This window comes from Copadichromis virginalis, linkage group LG16, assembly GCF_057382275.1.
Source record: "Copadichromis virginalis isolate Kocher_CV1m ecotype Utaka linkage group LG16, C_Virginalis_male_GT1.1, whole genome shotgun sequence".
Lineage (NCBI taxonomy): Eukaryota > Metazoa > Chordata > Actinopteri > Cichliformes > Cichlidae > Copadichromis > Copadichromis virginalis.
In genome coordinates this window covers 10688118-10704734 of record NC_140633.1, presented here as the reverse complement: position 1 = coordinate 10704734, position 16617 = coordinate 10688118, and the positions used below count along the sequence as shown (strand labels likewise).

Genomic DNA, 16617 nt, shown 5'->3' with positions numbered 1-16617 from the left:
TATGGGCGAATTTGATCTCAAGAAATATGACAGAAATGCAACCGTTATTGCAATAGTAAAGAACAAAAAACTTATTAGTAACTTATAAGTATACGTGTGTACGTTTAAACAAATGTTGATTTAAATTTAAAAAAAAAAAATCCAAGAATAACATTCATTTTCAGGTCGATTGTGGATGTATCTACTTCTAATCCATTCCCAACAACAACAACACCAATAATAATAATGATGATGATAATAATAACTGAATATGTTGCTGGCTGCACGAGCCGTCACACTGGCAACCACAAACTTGTTGTGGTTACACAACCCGCCGTGTGCACGCGACGGGTAACCAGCGCAGTAATCCCACAATGCAGAGCGCATGGCGCGTCATTGGAGAGGGACGACGATGATGGCGGCGGTCGGTGCACCAGAAGTGATCACACAGCTGGAAAGCGCTGCCAAAGTTTTAATGGTGAGACATTCACTGCCGGTCTGCGGCCCTGGGAAGGACGGTGAACGTATCTTAACTCAGTCTTGGGTGGAGTTAGGCGGTTGGGGGCTCCGGCGGGGGTCATTTTGGTCCCGGTTGTTGTTGTTTAATGTGTTCAGTTTTTACCGGAGAATGTGAGCGATGCGTGGCGCAGCGCCTGGGTTGTCTCCATCCCGCAGAGAGAAAAAAATAATCCGCTCTTTCTCCAAACATTTCTCCCGCTGTTCCCTGTCGTTCCTATCACACGGCACCATCACCTTAAAATATTTCTCCGTGTTTGGACGCTTTCCAATGTGGCTCAGTTTTCCACAAACTTCAGCGGTTCGTGTCGGTGCTCTTTCAGCCGTTACATCAAGTTTTTTTTGTACTCTGAGCATCTCGGTGCGGTGTACTCGATATCACTGTTGCTAGCTTATCCCGTGCTTCCTCCAACACTCGCTCGCATCAAGTGTTTGACCCTCTGCCCTCCTCTCGTAACAGCTCCCGTTGCTACAAATTAGGCTGAATACTTCAGCTAAGAGCAAGTGGCTAACCATGTGCATGTCATGAGTCTGAGTGCTAGCTGCAGTCTGCTCGTACTTTCTGCCATCTTGTTAGGGTTTAAAACTAAAATCACCCTTTCTGATGTCATGCACAGTTAGGAGAACAATATGTTCTAGCAAACGCACAAGTCCTAAATGTTCATATTTCAGTCAGCAGCAGGTGTCTTCGTGATGTCTGCTTATCAAGCTCCTCTTGTTTTATGGATTCATGTACACACACACAAAAACACACACACACACACACACACACACACACACACACGGGTCACTTGGCTAAGTACACGTTGCTAGTACCGAGTTGGACTCTCGTTATGCCTTAAGAACTTTTAATTATTCATGGAAAACATTCAGCAAGGTGCTGGAATAATTTCCTTTGGTAAATGTTGATACAAGGAACAGATCCATGCTTTCAAATTCTGACCGTACCATCCGAATGTCACAGCAGACTTTTGTTTTCCAATTCTGCTGCTGCTGTAGTCCATCTCCTTCAGGGTTTGGTGTGATGTGCATTCAGAGACCTCATTATGAGTTATTGTGACTCTGCTCGACTTCCCTACTCTGACCTCTGACAACAACAAGGCATTTTCATCCAGAGAACTGGGGCTCACTGGATGTTTTGTCTTTTCCGGATCATTCTCTGTGAAACCTAGAGATGGCTGTGTGGGGAAAATGGCAGTAAATCAGCAGTTTCTGAAATACTCAGACCGGCCTGTCTGGCGCCAACAACCATATAACATTCAAAGTAATTTAAATCACCTTTTTTCCTTTCTGATGCATTGTTTCAACTTTAGCAGGTCCTGTTGACCATGGCCTAAGTGCAGTGAGTTGCTGCCAAGTTGTTGGCTGATTAGATATTCAGTTTTCCCTAATAAAGTGACTGTCTATATCAACACAGTGTGTGACCGTATGTTAACATTATGCTTATCAGGTAAATTTTTTTGGGACTAGTGCACTCTAGAATAGGAGTGTTATACATGCAGCCAGGGGAACCAGCCCACCGAGTGATCCATGTAGGTCCAAGGATGGCTTTTCTAAATGTGTGCAATGATGCAGCAGTATCTTTGGTTTTTCATTTAAATACAATACTACACCTTGTGAGGTGATGGTAACATTACTACACAGTGAAACTCAAAAGTAAAATGTTTTGACCCAAAGAATAAAATTCTATTAAGATCCTAGAAATTATTTTTGTTTTGTTTTTAGTTACAAAAACTGAATATGAAGGTTTTGCCCTTTATAAAAGACATAACATTCATTTAAAAAAAAAAAAAAGTTAAGTCTAACGCTCTTATCCTAGAAAGCAGAGCCCAGCTGATACTGGGTTTTGTTTTTGTTGTCTAAATGTCAGGAGTGCGACCACACCTCATACTTTTCCGGTTCTATGACTAAATGCCTACATAATGTTTCTTGTCATTTTTGTGACTCTCATTGATTCAGGCCTAAAATCAAAGCTTATTTCGCTTCTCTTTTAAAGATGTGTTGTTAGACTAATTGTGGATGTTGTCCCTGCACAAATTTGTTAGCAACTTCCGAGTTGGTTTGAATCCCCCAGTTGGCCGGGGTTTTCTGTGTGGAGACTGGGTATTCCGGCTTCATCACACAGGTCAAAGACATTCATGCGTGCATGATAGCATAACTGGTGATTCTAAATTGTCTATAGGTGGAAATGTGGGCGTGAATGATCGCCTGTCTCTCTGCGGTAGACTGGCGACCTGTTTAGGGTGTACCGTGCCTTTCACCCTATAGCAGTTGAGATATGCTTAACATGAAGACACAGCTTGACCCCACAACAGTGGTTGTCTGTGATACTACTCTGCTACATATGCTGCTGAGAATATAAACAGTACATTTCTAACATAGTATGATCTTGATTCTTATTGCTCTGCGTTTTATTTACTGCGTGTCATTGTGGCAGCTTTATCTGTTTTACATTTATGTTTTACTATCAAGGGAGATGATAGATTGTATTATATTTTAGTGCATTGTCTGCCATCTGACCATGGTAGTTTATGTGGCTTAAAAAATGAAGTCTGTGTATGTGTACGCGTGTCTGCGCTCTCAGATAAAAAGGCCTTTCTTTCCTCTGCTGCCTTTCGCCGCAGAGCTGCTTTTACTGCAATTAGGTCTGGAATGTGACTTTCCTGCTGAGCTGTATCATGGCGAGCGTGCTCAATAGAAATTTCTGTGTTGCACTATCTCACTTTTATTTCTGTGTATTTGGAGTTAGTTAGATTTTTCATTCTTATGAAGCTTTCTGTCGTTATTTTGTGTGCTTCTGTAAGGTACAAAAACAGTATTTGCTGCCAAGTTTTACGATAGTATTGATTTTTATAACGAGACATTTCCTCTGTACACTGTACATACTGTACTGTGTACTGTCTCCAATCTTAGTGATGCTTTCTGTCCTCGGGGCATTGCCATTGAGCTGAGTGAGTGGCTGCCAGTCAGGGCTCATCTTTCAGTTCTAATAGCACAGAAGCTGTTAGATGGTGGAATGGATTGACTGATTGATTACATTTAATAACAAAGAGAGAAACAAAAAAACACGACTCAATCCATTTGTGTAGTGTCCTGTCAAATATCTCAAATGTTTGCTATTAGCCATGTAAGTTCATACAGACTAGGATTTATTGATTTTAATATGAAAGTAAAATTAAAATTGGATAAAACAACACTTCACAAATACAAACAATAACATCAGGTAGAATACAGATAATCATTCTACCATATTCCCTTTAAAATGTTTATTTCTATTGCATATCTTAGTAGTTTAAAACAATTTGTTTGCCTTTTATTTTCCTGGGCAACAAAACTGTACTTAAGACTTACTTATGCAAGTCTGTCTCTGAAATATTACTACTACTACACCCTATTCTGTTGTTTTCTAAGTGATGCAGCTGTCGCCTGTTTACAGCAGGTACTAAACAGCAACCAGGCAACTCACGGGGAACTCGTAAAACAATCCCAGACAAATTACACTGGCTCCCCATTCATTACATAATAAGATTTTATTGATTGCTTTTAAATAACTACATGGGGCGTCTCTCATTTGTATCGCAGAGCTCTTAACCCTTTAATCCTCAGTTTAAAAAAGGTTTTGGAAACCTCCCATACAGACCAGCTTTATTAGAACTAGTGTTGCAAATTTGCAAACCTGGTTTGAAAGCTGATGTAGAAGTAAATATACTTTTTATCAGCACTGTGCTAACAAGTTAAGCCATTCGAAAATTGCCATCTTCTGTTAAAGCTTTGAAAGTGGTATTTAATTCAAAGTCATTCAGTGGAGAAGAGTTGATGTCCTGTTTAAAAGCTGTGTGTAAGTGGTTCGAGCTCACTTGCAGAAAACTGACTTTGTTTTGTGTTTTACAGGCACCGCCGTCTATGGTCAGCACAGAGCAGAGACAGCATGCTGAACATGTATTCCTCTCCTTCAGGAAGTCCAAGTCCCCCTTTGCCATTTGCAAGCACATCTTGGGTAAGCATTGTATTTAATATTTTAACTTGCATATTGTTTTATAAATATGAGTTTATCTTATAAAGGCTACTCAGTGTCTTCTCCCCTTCATGTTTTTTTCCTGTCATAAACCTTCACCTGTGGTGTTTGTGGGTATGATCTAGACATTTTAGTGATGTGGTCTGTATGTGGAGTCTCATGTGTACAGAATATTATTATTGTTTGATCCGTGACTTATGTACTGTATGAAAACATGTGAGCTGTGCAGCTTTGAAAACAAAATATGAGTATTCATTGGCTTTTTGTTGCAAACCCCATCAACAGAGATATGTGGACATTGTGTTAACTGTACAGTTTTACTGATTTGAACCTTATGTTTGATTGCTAATGGTACAGAGTCCACTGTAAATTTCGTGGCAATAACAGGTTGAAAAAATTGTCTGTGTTGTCTCATGTTAAAAGAAATCCATACGTGTAACTGACTACCAGGTAGGGTTAAATGGTTACATAATTGCCTATAGAAAGTGTCTCTCACAAATATGAATGGAGAAAGTTCCCCATTGTGTGAGCAGCTGCATAGTTCGACAATTAAAATGTACACGTTAAAAAAAATCTCGTCCTGAATAGACGCTGGGATGGCATTGCGTTGAAAGCAAACCTGATTTTGTGGTTAAAGATGACTGTGTGGGCTCAGGATGATGTCGGACAGCACTGTTCACCGATGCATCAGTAACGCAAGTTACATTTTTCATGATATTGGTGGACCTTTATCTATTAACATCCTCCTGAGCTCAGTACAAGGGAGACTGGGCTAAAGATAAATTAAAAACTGAAATTTGAAACTTTCTGAAAATATTTGAGGCTAAAGAGGAGAAACTTGCATCTTGGTCACAATCAGTCACATGGAAGCAACTTAGGCTACGTTCACACTGCAGGTCTTAATGCTCAATTCTGATTTTTTTTTATCAAATCTGATTTTTTTTGGCTGCTTGTTCACACTACAAATAAAATGTGACAGCAAACGCGCTCTAGTGTGAGCGCTCAAAGCGGCCGCAAAGAAGACGTCACACACAACGCGCTCTGTTCAGACCCAGACCAAACAGTATTGTTTGACTGATGGCCTTAATATAAAGACTTGTTTCGGACTTTATGTTTCTCAGTTTTGCTTTAAGTTATAAAGTTATTTTGTTATTTACATATGACCTAATAATTATCCTTATGGCTGTTTTAGAGGAGCGGTGCTTCAAAGGATAGTTGCAGATTTCTGTCAGAATCTGCAGATTATAGAGTACAAAGAAAATGTTCACGTTTCTCCATCGTTGTCTTCCCAACAGTTTCACTGACATCTACACTGGATGGCCAGGAAGCATTCACAATGTCTTCAATGTCATTATGTTAAATATTATTATTTAACCCATTATTTTCAACCTTTTTTTTTCCCCCACTATCTTTTTCACTTCTAATATTTCTCTTTTGTCCCGTTATTTTTTCCCTCTCCAGAGACCAGTAAGGTGGACTATGTGCTTTTCCAGGCAGCCACAGCCATCATGGAGGCTGTCGTGCGGGAGTGGATCCTGCTGGAAAAGACCAGCATTGAGTCACTCCGGGCATTCCTTCTCACCTACGTTTTGCAGAGACCCAAGTAAGAAACAATAATAAATGCATTACAAAACCTTTGTGGTTTACTATATTATTAAATATGTAGAGCTTTTACAGACCTCACTACAAAAATGCCAGTAGAACTTAATGTTTTGGATGCGGGAAAAATAAATCAGAATGCCTTCCTGTTCCTTCTAGTCTGCAGAAATATGTGCGTGAGCAGATCCTGCTAGCTGTGGCGGTCATCGTGAAGAGAGGCTCGCTGGACAAAAGCATCAACTGCAAAAGCATCTTACTCGAGGTCGGACAGCTCATCAGCAGCGGGAACCCTGCAGTGGTGAGAGAGACGCAGCTGAATAATACATGAGTAGCTCTCAGTGGCCTAAAGAGTACGTGTTGTTAGTTACAATGTACACAAAATCAATCATCAAATTCAAATCAAATTCAAATTTTATTTGTCACGTACACAGTCATACACAGTACGATATGTAGTGAAATGCTTGGACAACTGCTCGTGACCTAAAGAGAACAAAAAAAGGAAAAGGCTATGAATAAGATAGGAAATAAATATGAAAAATTAAAAAGGGTAAATTTAACTAAGAAGGAATAAAATATAAATTAAGGTTAAAAATGAAATAACTGTACAACACAAATTAGAATGAAGGGTAAATTTAACTGGGAAAGAATAAGATAAAATATATAAATTAAAGTTGAAAATAAAATAACTGTACAACAAAATACACAATATAGAACTATATAAGAATGTATGAAGAAATCTAAATATAAATAAATATATACACAATAACAGCAGCTGTACAAGTATTAACTGGAAATGAAGAATATAGTGACCAGTGTTGTGCAAAACCAAAGTCCAGAAAGTCCAGTGTGTGTGTAAGAACCATATGTGTGGGTCAGTACTGTGTGGTGGTGTGATTGAGAGACCGTATCGCCTGCGGGAAGAAGCTCCTCCTCAGTCTCTCTGTGTTGGTCTTCAGGGAGCAGAATCGCTTTCCTGACCTCAACAGAGAGAACAGTCTGTTGTTGGGATGGCTGAGGTCCTTCACGATCTTCCTGGCCTTGGTCCAGCACCGCCTGCTGTAGATTGAGTGCAGGTCAGGGAGCTCGGAGCGGATGGTGCGCTCAGCTGACCGCACAACCCTCTGTAGAGCTCGTCTGTCCTGCATGGTGCTGTTCCCGAACCAGGTTAAGATGTTTCCCGTCAGGATGCTCTCTATGGTGCACGAGTAAAAGTTCCTGAGCACCTTGGAGGGCAGTTGGAAGTCTCTCAAGCGTCTGAGGTGGTAGAGACGCTGTCGGGCCTTTTTCACCACGGTGTTGATGTGACAGGACCATGACAGGTCCTGCGTGATGTGAACTCCGAGGTATTTGAAGCTGTCCACTCTCTCCACTGGGCACTCGTTGATGACGGGGGTCTGGTAGTTCCTCTCCTGCTTAGTGCTGAAGTCCACTATCAGCTCCTTTGTCTTACTGACGTTTAGGAGGTTGTTCCTCTGGCACCAGTTCTCCAGATTCCTAATCTCCTTCAGGTAGGCCGTCTCGTTGTTATCAGAGATCAGGCCCACCACGACGGTGTCGTCAGCAAACTTGATGATGGTGGTGGAGCTGGTAGTGGCCACACAGTCATATGTGTACAAAGAGTACAGCAGGGGGCTCAGAACACACCCCTGGGGGGCTCCAGTGCTGAGAGTGGTGGAGGCTGAGACATGTCCACCCATCCTTACTGCCTGTGGTCTGCCAGTTAGGAAGTTGGAGATCCACTGACACATAGATGAGCTGAGTCCCAGATGCTCCAGCTTGGTGGTGAGTGTGGAGGGAATTATGGTGTTAAATGCAGAGCTGTAGTCTATGAAGAGCATTTTAACATAATTCCCCCTTCTAGTGTCCAAGTGAGTGAGTGATGTGTGGAGGAGATGAGAGATGGCATCGTCTGTGGAACGATTTGGACGGTAAGCGAACTGTAGTGGGTCCAGTGTGTCTGGTAGTGAGGAAATGATGAAGTCTCTGACCAGGCGTTCAAAGCACTTCATCACTACTGAGGTGAGGGCTACAGGGCGATAGTCATTGAGAGAAGCAGGGTGGGGTTTCTTCGGGACAGGAACAATGATGGACTCTTTGAAACATGTGGGGACCGACTGAGATAAAGAGATGTTGAATATCTCAGTGAACACAGGAGCTAGCTGGTATGCGCAGTCTCTTAGGATACGACCTGGGATGCCGTCTGGTCCTGCTGCTTTCCTGGTGTTCACTCTCTTGAAGGCTCTCCTTACTTCATGCTCGGAGATGACGAGCACGTTTCCGGTGCTGGCAGTATCTTCCTGTCTGCAGCCGTTAGCGCCGCTAACACTAGCATTGTTGGAGACCTTAGCTGCAGCCTCGAAGCGAGCATAGAAAGTGTTCAGCTCGTCTGCCAGAGTCACGGCCGCGTTCGTCATACCGGTTGTTGGTGCTTTATAGTCCGTTATTGTCCTTAGTCCCCGCCACAGGCTCCTAGAGTCACTCTGTTGGAGTTGTGACTCTAGTTTCCTCCCGTAGCGCTGCTTCGCCTCTTTCACCGCCCTCCGCACGTTATATGACGCGGCTTTGTACGGGTCCATGTCCCCCGTTGTGAGTCCCGTGTTGTAGGCAGCGGTGCGGGATCTCAGAGCGTTGCGGATGGTTTTATCCACCCACGGCTTCTGGTTGGGAAACGTTGTGATAGTCTTTGTCTCCACGGTATCATCCGCTAGTTTCCCGATGAATCCCACAACCGCTTCCGTAAACACGTTGACGTCATCGTCGGAGCTGTTTCTGAACATGCCCCAGTCTGCGTCATCGAGTGCGTCCTGTAACGCGGCCACCGATTGATCCGTCCAGCTCGCGACCTTCCTCTGAACCGGAACTTCCTGTTTCAGCCTTTGTTTGTATTTTGGCATGAGGAAGATGGCGGCGTGATCAGATTTGCCAAACGGGGGGCGGGATTGATCATCATCAGGTTAAGCAAGAGAGGGGAAAAAGGTTTTTGTCTTTGTTCGTTTATTTTTAAATATGAGGATTTTTAGGTTTCATTCATCATACATTTGCACAGATAAATTGAAAAGAAACAACAGTTGAGACATTATGGCTCCAAGACTTCACATTTATACACTGTCAGAATAACTGAGTAATTGCCCAAAAAGATGGAAGAAGTTATCCAGACTTTGCAAATGTGCACAATTAATGGAAAGTATTGAGTAACTTCTTGTTAGTAAAACTGGATTAAAGCTTTGATTCGTATCTGTTATATATGGGGCTTGGTGAGCCTCACTGGCTCCCTGGTTCAGATCTGGCTCAGATTACAGCGCAGTTGGAAAACAGAGAAAGAAATGGCACAAAGGCTATGTTGAGAAAGCAGCTTCAGGCATGTTCTTGCGGTTAAAAGAAAGGACATCGAGGACCTGTGCTTCGATTATTATCAGAGAAAAAAGGGAAAAAAAACATACCAGGGTATAAAATTAATGCCAGAGTACTTGTGCGCCTTACCACATTTGCTCATTAAATGCAAAATAATTGTCTCCCATATATAGAAAATATAATCATATGACTTCAGCATGCTGCTCTGAAAAGAAATCCTAATCCAGTAGGTGGCACTACTTCATTTGTTTCTCATACGAGAAGGCAACTATGTTGTGTAAAGGGCTAAAAGTGCTTTTTTTCCGCCCCCTACAAATCAGACTGAATTTTATTGATCATGCACAAACTTATTTGTTGTTGTTTGCACTGAAATCCCCCAAATGGTCACCTTCTAATGACACCATGTTCCCCCAGTCTTTTGAATCTGGCCCTAAAGCCCTTTTTTGGTTATGACGTCTTCGTCAGACGTTGAAGTTGAACACTGTAAAATGTCAATAAAAACTGAATCTAATAAACCAATATTTTATTCACAAGGGAGCACAGAATAAGGATGGGACAGGACCATGTTTCTCACTGTGTAGCAACAACATTGTGTAGCAGCAACATTGTGTAAACATCTGGGAACTGACCCACTGCTGGACCTCTGGGAGAAGAATGCTGTCCCATTCTTGTCAGATAAAGGATTGTAGCTGTTCACAGTCCTGGGTCTTTGATGTATTTTTCATTGAATTATGTGCCAAATTGTTTTTATAATTGGTAAAAGGTCTGCACAGGCCACTTCAGCGGCTGAACTCTTCCACTGTGAAGCCATGCTCTTGTTATAGATGCAGTATGTGGTTTAGGAAATATTCAAGGCCTTCCCTGAAAAAGGCCTCATCTCAATGGGAGCATATGCTCCAAAGATCACAGGCATCGAGTGTCAATATTTGGCCTTGTCCTTTGCACGCAGAGATTTCTCCAGATTTTCGGAATCTTTTAATATTATCTTCACAAGTTTACCTCAAGGACTTTCTTTCATAAACTATTCCACTGTTTGTAGTGGGAGTTTTTTGCAGACTGGTAAACCTTTACCTCTGAGACACTCCTTAAGATTCTCTTTTTATACCTAATCATGTTATTGACCTGTTGCCAGTTTACCTAATTAGCTGCCAAATAATCCCCCAGCTGTTTCTCTTTGGTACCACTTTTGCTGCCCGATTCCAACTTTTTTGAGAGCTTTTGTTACCATCAAATTTGAAATGAGCTAATATTTTTCTTAATGATAGATTTTCTCTGTTTAATAATTTTCTGTGCTCTATTGTGAATAAAAGGTGAGCTTATGAGAATTGCAAATCATTGCTGTTTTTATTTACATTTTTACAGCGTCCTAATTTTTTTTTAATTGAAATTTGTACAGTGTTTTAAATATTGAATTTCAAAATCAATAATTAGTTGTTGAGACATATTAATCAAGCAACTCTTGTTCAGATTCTTTTTTCTTTTTTTATTTATTTTTAATCATTGTTTATCTTTTGGATGAACAAGAAATTTAAGGATATAATGGGTTGATTCGTCCTTTTTATATCCAGTGATGACTGGATATCTTCTTGCTGGTCCATAGACAAGCTCATACAAAAGGCAACACAAAGTGTTTTCTAATTTTTTGTTTTCTCTGCTGTCCAGTTAGTGCTCCTGTTACCAACCACAACTTGTTTTTGTTTTGCTTCTTCTCCGATTTGTGTATCGCGGGACATTCATCAATAGCACGCTCTAAAACATGTACACTTACGGATGTTTTTCACTGTTAAAGTTGCAGTTGCTCATAATAAACATGTCCTCAGTTTTAAACAATGAGATCAGTGTGTATACATGTAATTCCTGTAAACCAAAGCCCAGGCTTCAGATAGGATGCTGCGTTTTGGCTGTCGGCAAAGCTTCTCCAACCACTTCTGAAATCTTTTGTGCAGCCAATCAGAAGACAGGTGCTTTATTTGGAGCGGTGAGCTGCATTAAGAATAAGGAAACTGTAAATCATGTAAAGTTACTCTACTTGACTCCAAGAATAAAAAAAGTGCAGATGGGGATAACTGTAACATGCGCCCTTTAATCATCTGTGTTTGCAGTTAGCAGACGGTCTTTTCACGTGAGGCCTCAAGAGGTTTCCTTCTTTCCGGCTCGTGACAAATAATCTTCGAAAAAGATGGATGTTAGTGTAACTTTTTATGTAACCATTGACCTGCACAATCATACAATCATTCTCTTCTGCAGCAAACGCTGGCCTGCTCCATCCTGACCGCTCTGCTCAGTGAGTTCTCCAGCTCCAGTAAGACCAGCAGCATTGGCCTCAGCATGGAGTTCCACGGTAACTGCAAGCGACTGTTCCAGGTTTGTCCCCCACTGTCCCACCTGTCCTCTACGCTCTCCTGACGTATTCACTTTATTGCTCTTTAACTCATGCATCCATCTGTTCTTCCATCCACTTCTTCTAGGAGGACGGCCTCCGCCAGATCTTCATGATGACCATGGAGGTGCTGCAGGAGTTCAGCCGCCGAGAAAACCTCAATGCCCAGATGTCTTCTGTCTTCCAGCGCTACTTGGCTTTGGCCAATCACGTCCTCAGCTGGAACTTCCTGCCTCCCAATTATATCCTTTCTTTCTAAGAGACCAAGAGGTTTGATGCAAGGCTGGAAAGTCCACAATTAAAAAATTAAATTTTTAAGTCTTGACACATGAAGGTCAGGGGGAAAAAAACAGGCCCATCCAGCTACACTATTGAGCTCAATCAAACTACACTCTTTGTTTTGTCTTTGGTAACCTCGTTACATGTTTGATAGGATGGAGTAATAAGGTCTAGGAAGTCATATTTGTTGTGTTGATCATCACTTCAGCTGGTTATGATAATATTTAACATTTTATGTCAGTTTATGAGCTGAAATCTGAAAACATTGTTAGACACAACTTGAGTGCAAGAGGTTTGGCAATAACTGCGAAAGTTAAACAGTATTACGATGTTATATATATATATATATATATATATATATATATAAGTGTGTGTGTGCATTTACGTGGTTGTCTGCTTTGTTTTTTGCAGACCTTCCCTCTTTTATTTTATTTACCCAAATATTTTTAGTCGACTTTGTTTGTAAGCATCCTTTTTCTGAAGGTTATGGGTTTCAGGAGGAGACTGAGGGGAATGTCCTCATAAGTGTAGGTTTTTATTTGTGTGTACTTTTATGTGTTTTTTTTAGTGTAAATAGAGCCTCACTATGGCCACCCTAATTGGTATTAGTATGTGACTATGCTGGTATGCATTGGCCAGGAATTCATATCGGTCTATCAGTTTTGCTTTGTTGTTCATCTCTTTTGCACACATCCGTGTAATCTTTGCAGTTGGCTGCATTGTTGAGTCGACATAGCCACTTAGAGTGTGTGTGTGTGTGTGCATGTGTGTGTGTCTTAGTGTGTGCGCAGCCATGCTCATTACAGTCTAAATCCCAACTGCTTGGCATCCTCTCTGCCTGTCTGAGGGGATCTGGAGTGGCGCTTGCTGCCAGCCAGGGCAGTGTATCATTTTCAAAGAGGTGTCTGTATGTCCATCCCCCGTATCATTCCAATACACCACCACCCCCGGCTCAGCTTGTCGAGGCTCCCCTTGGTATGCCCAGCTCGCTCGAAGCAATACGTGTGCGCTCTCAAAGATACACTTTTAAGTCTTCTGTTTGTGCGAGCACAGTCAATTTTTAGACAACAGTTGAATTTGAATTTAGTGTCGGGTGTCTATACGAAGCCTCCAGAGCAGTTGCTGTACGTGTGAGGGACCTATTAGGTTGAGATAATGTGACTGGGAGCTTGCAACTAATAGAAAATAACTGATGATTAAATATAAATTCCATTGTGTAATTAGAAGTCTAGATTGCTTGCAGTGCACATACCAGGCTTCTGCATCTGTTACGTGTAATAGCAGGATAAACTGACAATTGCTGGACCACAGCGTAGCATGACCACATTCAGTACAGGCATGTTAACAATAAGGCTGCTTATGCTAGCACTCATATTGTTAGCTACACTGATCATTTTCTTCCTTAGTTTGGGAAGCTCATAACTTCTTCCACAGCTTATTGCAGGCCCTGATGACTCTTGTCACGGGAGCAGACCATCAGCACGTCAGCGGGCTAAATGTAGATCCAGAAGTGTTGCTGTGTTTACTCTTCTATCAACAAATAGTCTATATTTGTTGTTTGTGCTGGCTGGCTCTCTTCTGTCAACAGGACTAAACCCAAAATACTTAAAGTTTACTATTTACGTTTCATTTGCGACTTGCAGCCCCATGTTTCACAGCTCACTGAGCTCAGCTGGATGTTCCTTCATCAGAAGCTGCGCTTAGGTTTTTGTGCAGTGCACTACAATATATCATCTCACGATGGCACATCAGTGTCATCTTATCGGAACAAGGAGCATTCTATCTATATACCTACATACCATTTTATAGCTTGATACCACCCAAGCCTTCTAACCAGACTCTATTTATAAATGCAAATGTATTATTTTTTTTTAACCAGATTTCCAGATGATATTATAACATTGCATGTAGTAGTATTGAGGAATTTTTCATCTTCGCACACCCTGACTTTAATAGAATTTTAATCTTTTGTTTATTCAGAAGAGGTGAATCTTGAAAATTGTACAGTCAATCCTATGAGCCTGTACATTGCACATGACAAATGTAATCACTTTTATAGTTGATATTTTAATGTGTAATGTTATTTTAAATTGAACTGCAACCATAAGAGCAGGTAGTGCTTCAGTTAGCTGAGAAGCAAAGATAACTGCATCATTTATATTTAAATCGCTGTATAAGCTGGATGCAGATAGAGCTGTAGTTCTCTGGTTTCTCGATGTTGAGTTGTCATAAATGTTCAGTGGACTGTCTTCGGCCATAAAAATAACATTTAAATTCTTAATTCAAGTGGTATTCTCCTTGATGTCCATGTGAGCGTATGTGACGTCTTCAAGTGCCTGTTGTTGAAAAGGGGAACAGATTGATGAAGACCACTGGGAGGCCCGGATAAGTGCGGCCGCCTGTCTGCAAGTGTCACAACACGCCTGTGCTGCTGCGTGGCGACGAACGTATGCCAGTGTGGTTATCAGGGGGCCTCTCGTTAATTGCATGGCTGACAGCAACTACCTTTCACACGAACACACACACGCACAAGCGCGCACGCATTTCTCTCCTAGTTCAAAAGAGCCTTTTTAAAAAGCCTCCCTCCCTCAGATGAACCGAGCGGCATGCATGTCATCTGTCCTCGCCGCCGTCTGAAGCTCGGCCCTTTGGCTCTGGTGTCATCTGGTGGAGACACGCTCCCCAGGCATTGGTAGGACACTGTCACTCCACACTGAGCTTGACTCTTGCCAGGGCCGCATTCGAGCCTTGAGGCTGTGGCGGCAGTCAGGTGCTGTAAATGGCTGTCTGAGCTAACAGATGGATAAGCCTCCATCCCTGCGTGTTTGTTTTATGTAGATTTTTTTCCTTATGATTTGGTTGTCTCTGCAATCAGTCTAAGTTCGTCTTTTCTCTGTAGCGGTTCATACTTTTATTTTTTTACCCATCTGTAGATTTCACGGCGTATCAGCTCCCTGAATGTCAAGTTGTTTCAAGTTAAAGCACGGCTTTCTGTGCCTCTGCCACTGAGACGGTGTCTAAATTGCGATGTCACGTGGCCTGTTTACTAGGGGTGCAACGATACACAAAATTCTCGGTTCGGTTCGATACTTTGGTGTCACGGTTCGATATTTTTTCGATACAAAAAAATGTTCATGCCTTTTTAATTTGTCATTTATTAAAATTATAAATATATATTCTAACTCAAAAGTACAGTTTTTAAATTTAATGTTGCTGAAACAACAAAGTAATAAAAATAATAAATCTATCTGATCGAGAAATCACTCATCTTTGGAAAAGAGTTTATTTCAGAGAAATGGCTCTTTCCAAAATAAAAGCTATACTATACGCTTCTTCTGGGCTATATTCTCAGCAGCATATTAAACATATCAGGTCCCCATGAGGAGAATCCTGTGCTAACGGCTGTCTAAATGACTCGGGTAAAGTTTGTAGCATGCGTGCTTGTTGTTTTTGTCTGGTTCCACTTGTCTTTGCACGAGGATGATGTCGGCGTAAATGTGCAGTCATATTCGTTGTGTTCCCACTAGTGGCGTTAACGTCATTTCAACGAGATTAACGCTGACAGCACAACGCGGCAAATCTCCGTTAACGAGCTACCGCGGATCGCCCCGTGCGTGGGGCTGGACGGCGTCAACACGTTAACGAGCTAACTGCGCTAACACACTAGTTCCCACCCATGTAATTGAGCATTGCGTGGCACATCCAACATACTGTTTTACTTTAGTCCATGACTCGCTTACCTTCAGAGTCATACGTCACATAAAAACCAAAATAATTCCAAACGCCAGATCTGAATGAGGGTGGGGGAGGTTCAATTTGCCATGTTGCAACCAGAGCTTAACTTCTGTCTCGCTAGCTTGCCCTGCACTCAGTGAATCTGCGTTCGACTACTCCGCCTAGGCTGCACTGTCGAGTGCAGATCCACTGAGCGCTCAACACAGACAGCATCGTCAGAAGGAAAGTTGATAAAATAAATTAAAAATTTTGTATTGTTCAATACATATGCGTACCGAACCGAAAGCACTGTATCGAACGGTTCAATATCGATACGAGCATCGTTGCACCCCTACTGTTTACACGTTTGTGAAGCTTAATAAAACTGGCATTACCTTCTCTGAGAAATAATTGCCCCCAGCTGCCTGAATAGGAGTTATTCTTGTACTGAAGAGACAGTCGTCTCTGCGTGGCTCGCTATTTTCTCGTCTTTAAGGATCAGTCTGTAGGCATTTTGACCCTCAGGTTAAGGTTAGGATTAGGAGCGTGTAAGCTGATGCTGGATGTTTGCCTTGGCCCTGACCTGTATGGCGAATCTTTAGCAACTACTGTCTAAACACAGGTGGGAGGGAGAATACAGATGCCGCATATGCCGATGGACATTTAGTCAGCCAGTGCATTTTTCAAGTCTGTGAGAGATTTCAAGTATATTCTGTTTCTAATTCTAATCATTTCACTTCTTGCTGTGCGTCATCGATGACATTAATTAATTAAATTAATATAC

At 41.7% G+C, this 16617-nt stretch overlaps 2 protein-coding genes across 2 annotated transcripts in view; one reads left to right on the top strand and one right to left on the bottom strand.

The window, feature by feature from the left end:
• LOC146690274 (uncharacterized) overlaps window positions 1-15832 on the bottom strand; it is a 300316-nt gene extending 284484 nt beyond the window's left edge. The window contains exon 1 of the mRNA XM_085435304.1: window positions 15782-15832. The gene's annotated coding sequence lies outside the window, so the exon portion shown is untranslated. The remainder of the gene's footprint in view (window positions 1-15781) is intronic.
• xpo4 (exportin 4) overlaps window positions 154-16617 on the top strand; it is a 69391-nt gene continuing 52927 nt past the window's right edge. Inside the window, exons 1-6 of the mRNA XM_085435303.1 lie at window positions 154-457; window positions 4387-4492; window positions 5972-6113; window positions 6269-6407; window positions 11708-11824; window positions 11929-12082. Of these exons, the coding sequence (XP_085291429.1) occupies window positions 365-457; window positions 4387-4492; window positions 5972-6113; window positions 6269-6407; window positions 11708-11824; window positions 11929-12082 (751 nt within the window). The 5' untranslated portion in view covers window positions 154-364. The remainder of the gene's footprint in view (window positions 458-4386; window positions 4493-5971; window positions 6114-6268; window positions 6408-11707; window positions 11825-11928; window positions 12083-16617) is intronic.